The sequence below is a fragment of the Bos indicus genome, chromosome 16 (genome assembly GCF_029378745.1).
Source record: "Bos indicus isolate NIAB-ARS_2022 breed Sahiwal x Tharparkar chromosome 16, NIAB-ARS_B.indTharparkar_mat_pri_1.0, whole genome shotgun sequence".
NCBI lineage: Eukaryota > Metazoa > Chordata > Mammalia > Artiodactyla > Bovidae > Bos > Bos indicus.
The window spans coordinates 42,103,951-42,119,956 of NC_091775.1; the positions used below are offsets into that span (position 1 = coordinate 42,103,951).

The window sequence follows — 16,006 nt, forward strand, 5'->3', positions numbered from 1 at the left end:
TTAAGGAGCAGCTGTTTCCAGATGGAAGACATTCTAGCTGAACACATGACGTGGTCCCCGTCTACAATCTGAAGCATTTCCCCTAGTGCAGTAATGTGTCATCAGTAAGGCTTCCTGGTGACAGAAAATGGATTCATTTTAATTGGGGACGATTTCACTTCAAATCCTATTTGAAGGAGCGACAGGGTGTGGACGTGGCCCAGGCCCTGGGCGTTCTAAGGGCCTACTAACCCACTCAGGGGATATCTATTAACCAGGCAGCAGCAAAATCTTCTGGGCTTAAGTGGAGTCCAGCTTGGCTGGGAACTGTAACATTCATTACACCCTCTGTTGATAAGATCCCCAATTAGTCACTCTGGACAAGGGAGGCTAAAATCGGCCACTAACATGAATAGCAAAGTTATAGTGGTTGGAGTCTATGGGATTTGGAACTGTGTGGGCTGTCACTGATTTCCTGTCTCAGCTGGGGTCAAGGCAAGACGGCATCCCACAGAAGAACTGCCAGCTTCCTTGGGAAGTTTCTCTGTAAGGTTGGGGGACCGGCTGGCACTTTCAAATGGAGGGAGAACTAAGAAGGGACAGACTACATGTGGTGAACCGCAACTGTTGGATTCTCCAACCATGCCACAGGGCCTTGGAGCAAGACACAGCCCAAGTTTTCTTAACGGGTGTTTGGAGGGGTCTACTCAGTTTGGTGAACAGGGGATGTGTGTAAGGATGCCACTGTGTTTCTGATTAGTCTAATTAAAAAAAAAATCACACACACACATACACATCCAGTATATGCAGGTATAGATAGATAGATACAGATATATAGAAAATTATGCCAGATGTTTATACTTCATTTTCATGTATTTGTATTAGGCAGGTCAGAAATTTTAGTTACGTGTATTCAGTTTTTTAAAAATCATTTCATTAAGGCAGAAAGTGTATGATCAAACATATCACTATGGCTCAGCAGAGGCAGCAGACCGGGGATGGAAATTGCAAAAGCCACTCCCCCCACGACCACTGACCTGGGGCCACTAAGGGTGGCTGTGTCTCTCACCGCCTGGGCTGTTTCTGATGCAAAATCCAGGGCGCCTGCCACTGGCTTGGTGACAGTGCCAACAAGCCCTTTCCCAAGGCCAGATATGAAACCGCTGACACCCCCTTCTGTTTTCACACCTTCCACGGTTGAGGTTATAACACTGGTCAGTCCACCAATGATACCTAGCAAAAGAGACAAGGGCTGTGGTAACCTGGCCAAGGACAAAAGCAAAAGCATTTAAAGGCAAACCCCTCAATTTCATGCACCTGGCGAGGCAGACATATGGGCATCATGCCAACCTCCTGACAGGCAACAGGGAGGCCCATCAAGATGGGGCGGCAGCAGGTGTGCCCTCGGAGTTGAGAGTCAGAGAACATGCATCACACGTCAGTGAGAAGGACAGCGTGTTTCAGTTTTGAAAAAACAAAGGAAAGTGAAGAGATTACCAGTGACTACTTTTTAATTCCAGAGCTTGAATAGCTTATGGGCAATCAGGAAAGGGTGCAGACAGAGGATTAAATCAACGGACCAGCAAATTGGGCCCTTGGGGAAAGTTGGGATCCTCTAAAATGTAAGGTGGAGCAAGAACCAAATATAAATCCTCAGTTTTCAAAGAATACTATTTGACTAGCCAGCACCACCGGAGAAGGCAATGGCACCCCACTCCAGTACTCTTGCCTGGAAAATCCCATGGACAGGGGAGCCTGGTGGGCTGCAGTCCATGGGGTCGCTAGGAGTCGGACATGACCGAGCGACTTCACTTTCACGCATTGGAGAAGGAAATGGCAACCCACTCCAGTACTCTTGCCTGGAAAATCCCATGGACAGGGGAGCCTGGTGGGCTGCCATCTAAGTGGTCGCACAGAGTTGGACACGACTGAAGTGACTTAGCAGCAGCAGCAGCACCACTGAATGCCTGAAATGGGGTCAAAACTCCTTCCTGAACACGTTGCTGAAACAGGTGCATGCAGTCGGAGTCGAGGGTGAAGCTTGGATGAAGGGTATCCCCAAGGCTGCCAGTGTCAGCTGGAACCCTAGATGCCATCAGTTCAAAAGATTGACCGAGGTCAAAAAGACATTCCAAACATTTTGAAAGGTGATGGCAGTGACCTTAAAGAGCCTCCCAAGTGGCCAGAAGTTGGCAGAGGCTGGAGAGGACGCAGGCATTGCTAGGAAGAATCGTCTCCAGGATTTGTGCCAGGGACACTCACAGATGTTTACCCTTTGATGGAGGGGGTATGAGGACACTCTCTCTAGACTCTTCAGCTCTAGTGAGACAAATTGGTATAGGAAGTTCCTTGGGTGAGAATATACTAACAATTCACGGCATTTCTTCTGGATTCTGGGTCCACTTGCTCCAGTGAGGCAACAGGCCTTTCCCAAAGTTTGGAACAAAGCTCATGGCAGAGTCAGAACATGACTGAACCTGGGTTGAGTGGGGCCGACAGGGGGAACTGAGCCTGACTCTCAGTTTAAAAACCTGGTTTAAAAACCAAGGAGATGGCTTTGATTCTGGTTCTTGTTATCGTTTAAGGGTTGTTTTTTGTTTTGTTTTTTCATCAGAAGGAAGGATCTCACTCTACTGCTTTCATACATCCCAGAGCTTAATGGGTCCCCCTTGGATGAGGCCACTGGTTCTTGGTCTCAGACTGGCCCGAATGGCTTCTGGAGGTGTTGCACATATTATCTGAAGGATCCCTGGCTTGGAGGGATTTTGCTACTGTGAACCACTCACTCATTTTCTCAGCACACTGGAACACCCATCTAAACAGTGAGGACAGGCATGGTTTCTCTCTGCATCTCAAGGATGCTGGATAGATAAAGACAAGTACACATAGCAAAGCACTTTATATTCATTAAAAAAATAAAGTCTTAAAATTGTCTGGTGCACTATCATTACAGTGACTAGAAACAATGATTAAATCTTTAACCCCAAAAGATTGCCCAACAATCAACTTTTAAAGTCCATAAACAGATCAATTTCAGCCAAAGTTCACTGCTAGCTTGATGTCTCCTTGGGGGCTGCTTGCTTTCCAGCTGGGCAGAGGCATTTTGATCCAAACCTTATCATTAGGAAACTTGATAAACAAAAACGAAGAAAAATATGATTTTTTACTAGGTATATTCCTTGTTTTTCCTCCAATTGTTACTGAGAGCTTCAGACTATTCCTAAGAATCTGGTACAAGCAGTTCAACCGACAACCATCACTAAGCACGAGCTGTACACCAGGTGCCGTGTGAGGCACTGCAGGTATAAAGGTGACCACGAGAGGGTCTTTATCCTCTCCTTGCCCTCAAAGCCTATCAGGGAAGCAAGACACACACAGCTGGCTACACACACAACTCAGACTGCCAGGTCTGCTCTAATCAACACTGATTCTAACTGGGGACAGTGGAGCTGCGCAAACCTCATCTGAGTGGGGACTTGCAGGTAAAGAACGATTTTGATGGGCAAGGAAGTGCGGCTGGGGAGGGGAGGGCAGAAGAAACATGAGTGAGCAAGGACTCGGGGGCATGTCTGGAGAGCAGGATATAAGTCTGGGTTGCTGAAATACAGTGTGGCTGCGGACAGTGGTGGGAAGAGCTGGCTGGGTCTACTTGCCTAGGGTCCTTCAACGTCATGCAGAGAAGGTACTGACGCAACAGATGAGTCAGACTGAAACGTTAAAAATCAGAACCATAAGCAAGTTCAGAGACATTCATGCTGTGTTCCACATCTCTTGGGCACATAAATCTACAATCCCTATGAATGTGCATTTATGACTCAAAAACATCTGGGCCACAAACCTGGCAGCCAATTCACATTTCACTACCTCTGGAAGGAATAATCAGTGAGCAGAAGGCAAGTCTTGAAGCAGTAGTCCTGTGTTCTAAAAAGGGGTTTGGACACTTACATCCTAGGACACTTGGGAGACAGAAGCCAGAGAACAAGAAGGAACTGCAATGTGTACAACATTTTGAAAATGAATGAAGAGTTCTCACAGGCTGTAACATTTTGACCCAAGGAGGACAGAACCAGAGAGCCTGGAAGCATTCAGGCACACTCAGATACCAAGCCATCATTTCTTCTTGCAATTGGATAAGCAAAAGGCACCTCCAGGGAGCTGAGGCAGAAGAGCCCCCTGTCTACAGCCTGATATCACATGACTCACCATGAGCCAGGCCGTGGATGCCAGCTACAAGGTGTTCGCCACTCGTGGCCGCATGGTATCTGATGTACTCCCGCTCCGACTGGTGGCGATTATCCATCGTCTTCCCTAAGCCATCTGATAATGTCCCCGCAAACTGGAATGAATACAAAACAGAAGGAAAGAAGTTTTAAAGCCTCAGCACTCTTTTTTTTTTTTTTAACTGTTTTTATTATTTTAAATAAAATACCTTCCCTTGTTCCTAACTGGGATTCAGTAAATACTGAATGACAGAGAGAGAGAGAGATTAATTGCTTAATTACATGTAGTGTGTGTCCCAGAAGAATATTTTTCAAGCACTGGACATATAACGAATTGTACACTGGTGGGCATAAGGTTTTTAAATAACTACTAAACTTCCATAATCATATTTACTTTTCACAATCCTATTGCAAACTTACAGAAAGACTAAAGGTGTAACAAAATGGCCTGGGGGAGGAGAGGGGAACTTTGGGATTCCATAATGGTGTGGATGGCTTCCCTGGTGGCTCAGTAGTGAAGAATCTGCCTGCAATGCAGGAGACGGGTTTGATCCCTGGGTCGGGAAGATCCCCTGGAGAAGGAAATGGCAACCCACTCTGGTATTCTTGCCTGGGAAATCCCATGGACAGAGGAGCCTGGCAGGCTACACTCCATGGGGTCACAAAAGAGTTGGATACGACTTAGCGACTAAACAACGACAACTCCACTGATAAGGATAGAGGCTGTTTGCTCTAAGGATCAGTGGGATTCAAAATAAAAATCTGGCAAATTGTTGCTTGAGGATTTGACATCCACATTTTAAGAGAGATCAACTGCCCCAAAGTAATGCCTTTTTTTCCACTTATTCCACAATTACTGAATGCCCAGTCCCATCTGTCAAGAGGAAAACAAAGTCTAGGGAAAGGTGAACAGGGGTAGATCACCTTTCTTATGAAGTGGCAGACTTGAACTCATGATTTCAAATGCAAAATCCTTCCCCACAAATCAGAGTGAGATTTTATTTATCCTGGCATACTTTACCCAGAGAACTGTCTCACCCATCAAAGCTGGATAAAAAGGACATAAAACTCTGTTTTGTCACAAGACAATCTGAAAAGGTTTAAAGTGACAGTTAATAAACCACAGGGTACTTATCCTCATCATTCAGGCATAAAAAAGGAAGGATATCAAATATATAATGAAGCTTCACGGGAAGGATCTACCAAAACAAGTGGTTTAAGTGCCAATGACCCAGGACTAACCTTTTAGAAAACTCACAGGAATGTTATTTAGATATAAAGCTCAGAGGAAAGGCTCGAGGCAAACAGCCTGACATGAGGACGCAGTACACTGGCCTCCTGGCCACCACAAGGCCACTGCATTCTGGTTTGGCGAGGTGGGGCACACAGATCTGCCCTGGAAGCCATCAATCCTGAGGCTTCTGACACTGAGAAATGAGGGAAGGTGAGTTCTGGGCACAGGAGAGACCAGAGGAAGAAGCAGCGATTCCACGTAAAGCAATGGTTCCTGGAGCAAGATCTGACTGCTCTTTCTCCTTGTACTCTTTTGTTTTTGAATTTTTACAATGTTGTGTTTGTTTCTGCAGTACCACAACATGAATCAGCCAGAATTATACATATATCGCCCCCCTCCTCTCCCAACGTCCTACCCCTCCAGGTCATCACGAGCGCACCAGGCTGGGCTCCCCGTGTTACAGAGCAACCTCTCACCAACTACCCATTTCACACAAGACAGCGCATACATGTTGATACTACCTTCTCCATTTGTCCATTCTCTCCCTTCCACACTGTGTCCACAAGCCCGTTCTCTACATCTATGTCTCCATTCATCCCCTGCAAACAGGTTCATGTATGGAATGGAGAAACGGTATGGATGAACTCCTTGCACTCTTGACCAAAAGCTTTTATGACCTCATGGACTTTTCCAGAGATGCAACCTCTGTCATGACTGATTTCTGCCTCACCTTCCCTGTCACTCCCTGTCTAATTAGAGAGCTGAAGTTAATGAAAAGTAATTTTACACTTTCCTTTAGGACAGAGACACTGTGGGATTTCTTATTAAGTGGGGATTTTCTCCAGCGACCCCACTTAGAACCACTGTGAGCCATAAGCTCGGGGGTCTGGCCAAACCAGATTCTAGTCTCAACCATTCTGGTAGCCACGTGACCCTGAGCCAGGGGCCTGACCGCTGTGCCTCCCTCCCAGGATCTGTAGGAGGGAGATAGTCCTGATGCTGTCCTGTGGCTGACAGGATCAGTGACAGTTGCTCAGGGTATGGAATCTGGTCAGCACTCTTACTGTTATCAGGTTATTATTAGTCAGCTACTAGTCCAAGGAGGAACATCCCACACTGTCTAAAGAAAGCCTTTCAAACATTTAGAATGATGGTCACTTGCGCGAGAATTTAACATTGAAAGGAAAAAACCGAAACTCTCTTCCCAGCAGATAAACACCAGCCTCCAAAGTGAATTTTTGGAGTGGTACCATCTATAAAATTAGAGTGTTGGACTTGGTGGTTTCCAAAATCCTTTCCAGCTCTGACAGTCTGTGATCTATGATCCAAGTTAGGATGTCTTTATTAAGCACTTACTCTGGGCCCAGCACAGATTTAGGTCCTGCTAAGGAGGCAAGCGAATAGCGGCCTTGGACCTACTCTCAAAAGTGACAGTCTCATTAGGAAGACAACAATTCCACACGTGACACGGCCAGCAACAAGAACCTGGAACAAAAACTCTTTGCACTTGGGAATTGAGAGAGGAGAGAGAAATGTGACCCTTGTTTTGGAGCGCATTCTTGCTATCTTCTGGAATTACAGAGGTTGCCAGTGGTCTTCACTCAGGGTCTGGACAAAAATGTCTCTCCCTGATGTCACAGAAGAAGGAAAGAATGGTTCAACTCTGACTTTCCTAAAAAGAGAGATCTTCCTGGAAGAGATAGTAAGTTAAGGTCCTGTCTACATATTTCTGGCAGCTGACTTAGAAGTTAAAAACCCCATAATACTTTCCCCCCTAAGAGAATGTGGGGTAATAATCTAGGCAAATAGCCCAATACCAACCCCTTTCCCTTAACTGTCCCCCATCCTCCAATAAAACAAGTATAATAGCCAAGATTTATGAGGGAGGCTATGTCAAAGCTTAACTGCCAATTGATTCTGTTGCAGCAGCCTTGGCAACCCTAGCACCAACTGGCCTGGGGTGTTCTCTGTACAGAAACACCACATTGACCCCAGAAGGGTGGGACAAGATGACCTAAGAGATCCCTTCCTCCCTCTAAATGTTGGATTCTTCCCTGTGCTTCTCAGGAGCCTTACCACTGCCGTGGAAAGGTGCCTATACTCTGCACACTCCAGGGCTTCCATCTGAATGTCCATCTCTCTATTAAAAAACCACTGTGCAGGCCAGCTGGGCTTGTCCTTTGTCACTTGTGAATGGACAGAAAGGATACAAAGAGATTTTATTAACAGGAAATGACTACCAAAGTCTTCACCCCTAGAAATATGATGTTGAGAACTCAGAAAACTTGTGCCATTGTAGGAATCCATGATCTGACCAAACCCATACTGATGAGAGCTTAATAAGATTTTGCAGGGAGAAACATTTATAGGAACTAAACTGAAGCCAGCCAGATGAAAGATCAAAGGCTGGGCTTTGGGCCAGTCCACTGGTCTTCTGAGAGTCGAATCCACGGCACCACAAAGCTTGCGGCCTTCTCCCACTGTGGGAGCACTGAGTCACCCTTAATTCCATCTCTCATTCCCCACCTCGGTGGGAAAGTAAATCACACCCTATATCTCATTTCTCCCTAAAAGACAGGGTGAGGACACATGGGCTGGAGAGGGAGGTAATTGCAGTGGGCACTCTTTATGGGTGCCCTCTGGAACTGGTCTTTTCTGAGGCTGGGAAGTACTGTTTCATCCATGTCCTTGACTTTGAAAATGACCATTCAAACAGAGCAGAGATGCCCATGAGAGCTACAACATAACGTAGGAGTGACTGGTATAGGAAATCTTTCACTGCCCGCCCCAGCTCTGCCTCCACATTTTAAAAAGAAAAGCCAGACACATTGAAAATTGAATTCACGTTGAAACTTTTTCATTGATGATGCTTCAAATGGAAATGAAGTCTTGGTGGCAGATACTCGGACAAAGGAAAACTCCAAGGAGGCAGGTATATGGCATAAAGACAGGACATTCACACCTGAGTTTGAATTCTGTGACATTTAATAGCTGTGAGACCATGGATGAGTAACTTCACCTCTGTGAGCCTCTCTGTCTCCTCATCTTCAAATGGGAATGAGAATAGCCATCTACGAGGATACAGCAAGGATTAGATAAAACATGTAAAGCACTTAGCACAGAGCCTAATACATGGAACACTCAATAAAAACAGTACTGAGTTATCTGAACTTCAATTTCTTCCTATGCAAAATGGGTATAATCAGATTCTACAGGGCTGTCGTAAGGATTAAATGAGACTGTGCTCGCACTTTAACTCCATCCAGTATAAACTACACCTCAACACCAGAAGGGGCATTTGCAAGGACTCAGAGGTAAAGAATCTGCCTGCAATGCAGGAGAAGTGGGTTCAATCCCTAGGTTGGGAAGATCCCCTGGAGAAGGAAATGGTAACCACTCCAGTATTCTTTCCAGCCTAGAAAATCTCATGGACAGAGGAGCCTGGAAGGCTACAGTCCATGGGGTTGCAAAGGAGTCAGATAAGACTTAGTGACTGAACAACAACAGGCCAATATAGCTCATTTGGTAGCAATTTGAAGTCCACAAAAAACTTAAGGCTACATGCGAATACTGTTCTGTTGCTCTGCTGTGCTGTGCTTAGTCGTTCAGTCATACCTGACTCTTTATGACCCCGTGGACTTTAGCCTTGCCAGGCTCCTCTGTCCATGGGAATTCTCCAGGCAAGAATTCTCGAGTGGGTTGCCATACCCTCCTCCAGGGGATCTTCCCAACCCAGGGATCGAATCCAGGTCTCCTATGTTGCAGGTGGATTCTTTACCAGTTGAGCTACCAGGATATTGTCCTAGCTAAAATCAAAGATTCCGAACGAATAGGATGTCCTTGAGAAAAGCTGCTATGACCCTTGCGAAGACGACAATGATTCCCCCCATCTTTCACTGAAGGATGCTCCAGCACAAGCCACATCTGTGAATTCTGACAAGCCCCAAACCACTAATTTCTACACAGCCATATTTTCACCAGGGCGGGTAAAAATCTCAGAAGCACTTCAAGATGCCAGTTCTATAGAGTAGCTGACACACACACACGGCACGTCAATATCCCACCTTTCAAAAATAACCCCACTGTCTCCAGCAATGGAGCCACAACAAATTAGCCTGCATTTGGGGCTGGGCTCAGAAAAGTTGATTTTATAAAACTGAAATTCAAGTAGATGCTGGAATGATGCAAGAGAACAAATTCACACTGTGTCCCTCTGTTTCGTCCTATCAGCGTTCCTGTCCCTTTCAGGAGGCTCAGCAAGCAGGGGATGCCAAGGATATTTGGCCAGTGTAACAGGAGCCGGGGCTTGAATTTCTCCCCCTGCTCCGGGGTTTTTCTTTCACAGTTATTTACCTAATGGAAATTTCCTCTTCAGTATCCTTGCTCCACTGAGTAATTGCTGGTAACAACATCTTTCTTGTCACCAGGGCCAATGTGACCACGTATAATAGGAAAGGGGAGAGAAGTGACAGGAGTCTGTGTGTGAGTGAGGGTTGGGCCTTCTTTCAGCATCAGGTTGTACAACCACAGGTCTCAGCCACCATCCCAGCTCCAACTCTGATCAGCATTGCCTGCCACAAGTTAGGCTGGACCGTGGAAATCTAGAGCCCAGTATATCATGCCTGGAGGAAGGCTGCCATGACATGGTCTCAAGGCAGAGGCGAACAAGTCAAGTTCTTACTCTGCCACTTACTAAACATACATGTTGGTGCAAGGCTTTCTGGAACCTCAGCTTGGTTCTGCAAAAAGCTAGTCTAAAGGGTTACTTTGAAGGGTTAAGGAGATAATGCAAAGTGTTTGGCACGGAGTCTGGCACACAGGAGGTCATCACTTTTTACAAGTTTCTTACAAGCAATCTGGAGGCTTAAACTTCAGAGTCATTTTTGACTCTGCCAGAATACTAGCAGGAAAACCACCTTCAAGTCATGTAAGATTGTAAGTCACTTCAAAACTAAGGTCTTCACATACTTCACTCATATTGTTAAAATATCCACAGTTAAAAACGATTCTTGGCCTGAGTTTTTCCTTGACATTGAAAAACCCTTTTGTGAGACTTGTGAATGGGGCAGAAGTAAAGGAGAAAGTGATCCAACAAGCATTAGGTGTCTGTCACTGACACAGGGTAAGAGCCAGCCCTCACTTGGCCAAATAGTGGAGAGGGTGGGCTGGGACTGGGGACTGGCATTAAAAAAAAAAAAAAAAAGGCATCAGCGAAGCTGAGGTTTGGCAAGAAAGAGGTATTTCTGGACCCCAGATCTCTACCTACTAAAAGTGGGGCGGCTTTGTCTACTTTCAGTTCTACTGGGTTATGATTATGTGTAGCCCTTAAGGCAAAAAGAGAAAGGGGAAAGAATCCAGAAAAGAGACCCTGAATAAGAAAGACATTTTAAAGTTGGGGCTGGCATGCTACTCCAGTTAACATGCTTAAGCCAATGACCTTGGGTTTTGGGGGCGGGGGGGATGGGGAGACGGGCGCGAGCTCTGGAGATCTAAAGGCCCTCCTACCCTAAGACATACACCATGTTGCTATTTCATGGGTAAGCACTTATCAGGCAACAGATACTCCTTTTCAGTTAAGAAACAGAGTTATCCAAAGCCACCCAGAATTATCTCAGCACACAAGGCCTAAACATAAGCAACAAAGTCAGACCTCAAGACTGTCCTGGTTCTTAACTGGCCCGAGACACACGCCTGCTGCTGCTGAACTGGCAAGTCTTTTCCGGCTCTTCCGCAACTCTGACCCAGTTGTGAACTCAGAGGTTGTTTCAGATTAATCTAGATGCTCGGAGTGGATCGGAGCACTCTCACATAATAGGATTTTGCTTTTTCTTTACAAAGGATCAGGAGAGTTTATTACAAGGCTAAAAGCAGAGAAATAAGAATACCACAGGTAGCATCAGGAAAACTGATTTTCAATAACAGACAAGTGTTATGTCTGTCAAGTCCAACTTTCCCTGGTTTTTCCTACATCAATCATATCGGCAGGATGAATCTCTAAACCCAGCTGTGGGTGGGATGGCATCACAGCTTTAGCCCTCCATCAGCCAGGCCTTGTCACAGGCTTCCTCCGAGAAGGGGTGGAGGACTGTACCGAGGAGCCAGGCATCAGTTCATCTACTGCTGAAAATCGCTTGAAGTACACATGGAGGGAAGCCAGGGCTGGGTTTCCCTACAGTTAGTGCTAGTCAAGGGGAATACGCCTTGGAATGGGCCATGAGGTCTCCATCTGCCACGCCGACAAAGTTTTTAATCCGTGCAAATGGCCCACACCTCAGTACTGAACCAAGAGAGAGATTGTGACATAGGGGAAAAAAATCTCTCCAAGGTGGGCACTCCATAATAGCTGACTTGGCAGATAAATTATTTCAACACCAGGAAAGCACACAGGTTTTGGGTAGCAAGGATCCCAACTCTGTCACTAGTGTCAGCTGGGTGAGTGTGAGCAAAACACACACTCTTTATGGATCAGTGTCTTCATCAATAAAACAGGGAGGACACTGCCCACATGGTTGCTGGGTTAATCCAAAGATACCTTAGTTTTCAAAGTACATGGTGGGGGGTGGGGAAGAAACACAAATCAATGTGTAAATGGCAAGGATTATTAATGCAAATCCAATTCTTTCTTCTAATGCACACTCCACTCCCCCTTCCTCCCCAGCTGAACCCTGCATGTCTCATCCTGTGATATAGAAGTCACCTTATACCCGTTATGGAACAATGGAAAGCATCAAGAAGTCAATTATAAATAGACTAAAACCTCAAAATGCATAAAGTTAGAAACAGAACATTTCATAATAGAAAAGAAGCTAGAGCTTATCTCATTCCCAGTTACAAGGACTTCATTCTTGTAAAGTACTTTGTATTTCAAATGAATAGATATATTCTCTTTAAAGCCAAAAGCTTGGGAAGAAAGGAGTTGGATGACATCATTGAGGACAATACCAGATGCTAGGCACCAGTAAAAGCTGAGCTTCTCACTGAAAAAGTCAGGTGTGTTTCAGGGGTTTGAAACATATTGAGATTTTTTTTTTTTAAGAAAGAAATCAGTCCCCAACTGGTTTCTTCAAATAAATGAAGTTTTAAATGAGAATGAGCAGAATACGCAAAGGAGAGCTTCCAACTGCTAAAAAGCATAGTGTAACTTTTAGAAATGTAAACACTGGCCAGCAATGTTAACTGGATATCAGGCACTGTTCTAAAGGTTTGACATCTATGAAATCATTTATTGGTTTAATCCTCATAATAACCCCATGAATCGGACTCTATTATTATCCAGTTGTACAGAGGAAACTGGAAAGACCCTGGATGGGGGAATGAGTGCAATAGGATATGGTAATTCAGAGGTACAAGCTTCCAGTTACAAAAAAAAATGAGTCACAGGAATAAAATGTACAGCTTGGGGGATACAGTTGGCGATAATGTAGTATCTTTGAATGGTGACAGATGATAACTAGACTTGAATGTGATCATTTTGAAATATACAGAAATATCAAGTCCCTATGTTGTATACCAGGAACTGTGAGTCAATTATACTTCAACAACAACAAAAAACAAGCAAATCTGTGGGAGAAGAGATTAGACGTGTGTTTACCAGAAGCAGAGAGGAAGGAGAGAAGGAACTAGACAAAGGTGGTCAAAAAGTACAAAGTTTCAATTATAAAGATATGTAAGTAACAGAGATGTAACAGGATTAATATATTTAATACTGCTGGAGAATATATATATGAACCAGAGATCAAATTGCTGACATTCACTGGATCATAGAGAAAGCAAGAGAATTCTAGAAAAACATCTACTTCTGCTTCACTGACTACATGAAAGCCTTTGTATGGAACACAACAAACTGTAGAAAACTCTTAAAAGAGATGGGAATACCAGACAACTGACTGGTTCAAAATTGGGAGAAGAGTAAAACAAAGCTGTATATTATCACCCTTTTATTTAACTTATATGCAGAGTACATCATGCAAAATGCCAGGCTGGATGAATCACAGGCTGGAATCAAGACTGCTGGGAGTAATATCCACAACGTCAGATATGCAGATAACACCACTCTAATGGCAGAAAGTGAAGAGGAACTAAAGAGCCTCTTGATGAGGTAAGAGCACAGTGAAAAGTTTGGCTTAAAACTCAACATTCAAAAAAATATGATCATGGCATCCGGTCCCATCACTTCATGGCAAATAGAAGGGAAAAAGTGGAAGCAGTGACGGATTTTCTCTTCTTAGGTTCCAAAATCATTGCAGACAGTGACTGCAGCCAAGAAATACGAAAGTTACTGAGAAAGTAAATCTCAAGAGCTTTCATCACAAGGAAAAAATATTTTTTATTTCTTTTATTTTGTATCTATATGAGATAAGAGATGTGCACTAAATTTACCAGGTAATCACTTCATGATGTATGTAATACTTAAGTGAAAAAGTGAAATCATTACGTTGTATACCTTAAACTTACATAGGGCTGCATGTCAATTATATTTCAATAAAAGTGGAAGTAAAAAAAGAAAGAAACTGGAAAGACCATGATCACCTCCAACAATAGCCTGAGAAGCCGCTGGTGCTGCTAAGTCGCTTCAGTCATGTCTGACTCTGTGCGACCCAAAAGACGGCAGCCCACCAGACTCCCCCGACCCTGGGATTCTCCAGGCAAGAACACTGGAGTGGGTTGCCATTTCCTTCTCCAATGTATGAAAGTGAAAAGTCAAAGTGAAGTCGCTCAGTCGTGTCCGACTCTTAGCAACCCCATGGACTGCGGCCCACCAGACTCTTCTGTCCATGGGATTTTCCAGGCAAGAGTGCTGGAGTGGGGTGCCACTGCCTTCTCTACTAGGTATCCACATATATTTGAAACTTGATGATCTATGGAGAAAACCCAACTCTGATTTCTGTTATTTTCTCCATGGGAAATTTCTCCCTGATCACTAGGGAAAATCTTATACACACCAGATAGGTATCTTTTCTTTTCCAAGCAGTGCTGGTGACAAAGGAAGGAAGTGTAAAAGTTTCCCAAAAATGACATGTAAATCCCTGGATGTGCAAGAGGGTCAGGCTCCACTCCCCTTTCGTGATCAAACCCCAACTCTGATACCCCATCCTTTTCCATCACCCACACTTTGCCCAGCCCCTCATTTCCCCAACGCTCTCACTCAAACATCTGAAACAAGCCCCAGATAAAGAGGAGGTTCAGTGGATGTCCACTGTGTGGATCACATTACACCAAGGTCACACTGCTTGTGCACCATTTACAGCTTTGAGGAAAGACAGAAGCCAAGCTGGGATGGGGACTGGGACCACTGACTGCAAGATTTCCTGACTTCTGGAGAGGCCTGCTCTTCCACCCATCTGCTCAAAGAAGGATGTACTGAAGGTGGAGTGCTAAATCGAACAGATTTGCTCCATCAGAGCTGGTCTGGTCAAGCAGATCTAACCGCAGAAAGGTTATCGCTCAGGCAAGGATGGTTTTGTTTATCAGTAACTGACATGTGGAGGTGGATGATAGGGGTGCAAAGGCAAAGGGGGCCATGGGGAGAGAAGCAGCAAAGCCCAGCCATGCTCTATTAAGAAGGGTCCATCCAGCTCGGGCTTCATGCCTCTCCATCTTTGCTTGGCTCCTCTCCAGGCCCATGTTCCCCGACCTAACCCAGCATTCACAGTGGACACCAAGGTACTTATTCTTCCAATTAACTACACTATATGGGAGTGGTGGGGGGATGGAGCCAGAGATAACAGAGGCTGACTCTTCATTCGTCAGGGAGGTCTTTCAACCTCAAGTGCGATGGATGCGAGAGAAGACCACGGATGAAGAACCAGGCGTCAGCATCTAGGAGAACATGGGGAGGTGAGCCTCTGGGAGGGGAGGAGGTGGATGCAAGCAGCTCAGCTCCAAGGTACTTCAGTCCTAGCTCACTTTTCCTGAGACTTGGCTTGATCCCAGGCTCAAATGAAAGTCCACAATAAGGTTCTTTTTACAAAAGAAGCAAAGATTCCCACCCTTCAGAAGGACTAAAATTTAAAAACTGCAGTCTGGTTCCTCAGAAACCTCTGGTATTTGCCTGGGATGTCCCTTGGATTCCTCAGTGGCCTTTTAGGAGGCATTCCTAACTTTACTATCCTTCAATCCCATACACAAAAAACGACCCGGGAGAGGACACTCAGCATTCACACCCATCTACTTCCTGCAGATCTGGTGTTTTTAAAGCCCGCTGAATGAGGCATTCCCAGGTTAACAGATTTCAAGTCTAAAAAACAAGTCCTGGAATGAGGAAGAAAACACAATCCACTTAACCCGAAAGCTGCCCTTTCAAAGGTGACTTAATGGGCCTACTCTAATGTCTTGTGTTGCTTTTAAAAGAAAACCTTCAATTACGAGAAAGATAGAAAAATAGAGGCTCTGGTTCACTGTACTTTCAACATGGAAGAGAGCTAATTAACCCTTGTTTGTAAAGGAAGTTTCACCCATTTTCTTGCCTAAACAGAACTTACTCTTGAGGACTAAGCTTCCTTAAGGGTTTGTTATCATTTCAGGAGTTACAGCTGATAGGGTCTCTACCCCCCAACACACATTCCCTTCCACT

General features: G+C 44.9%; 1 protein-coding gene across 7 annotated transcripts in view; it reads right to left on the reverse strand.

The window, feature by feature from the left end:
* The window catches only part of VPS13D (vacuolar protein sorting 13 homolog D), a 273,597-nt gene that overhangs the window by 57,400 nt on the left and 200,191 nt on the right, over positions 1-16,006 (reverse strand). For 6 of the 7 annotated variants that reach the window (XM_070768193.1, XM_070768192.1, XM_070768191.1 and 3 more), the window contains 2 exons: positions 4,183-4,315; positions 1,017-1,212 (listed from right to left, as the gene is read on the reverse strand). In XM_070768193.1, coding sequence (XP_070624294.1) covers positions 1,017-1,212; positions 4,183-4,315 — 329 coding nt within the window. The remainder of the gene's footprint in view (positions 1-1,016; positions 1,213-4,182; positions 4,316-16,006) is intronic. The other variant, XM_070768194.1, reaches the window with a different exon arrangement.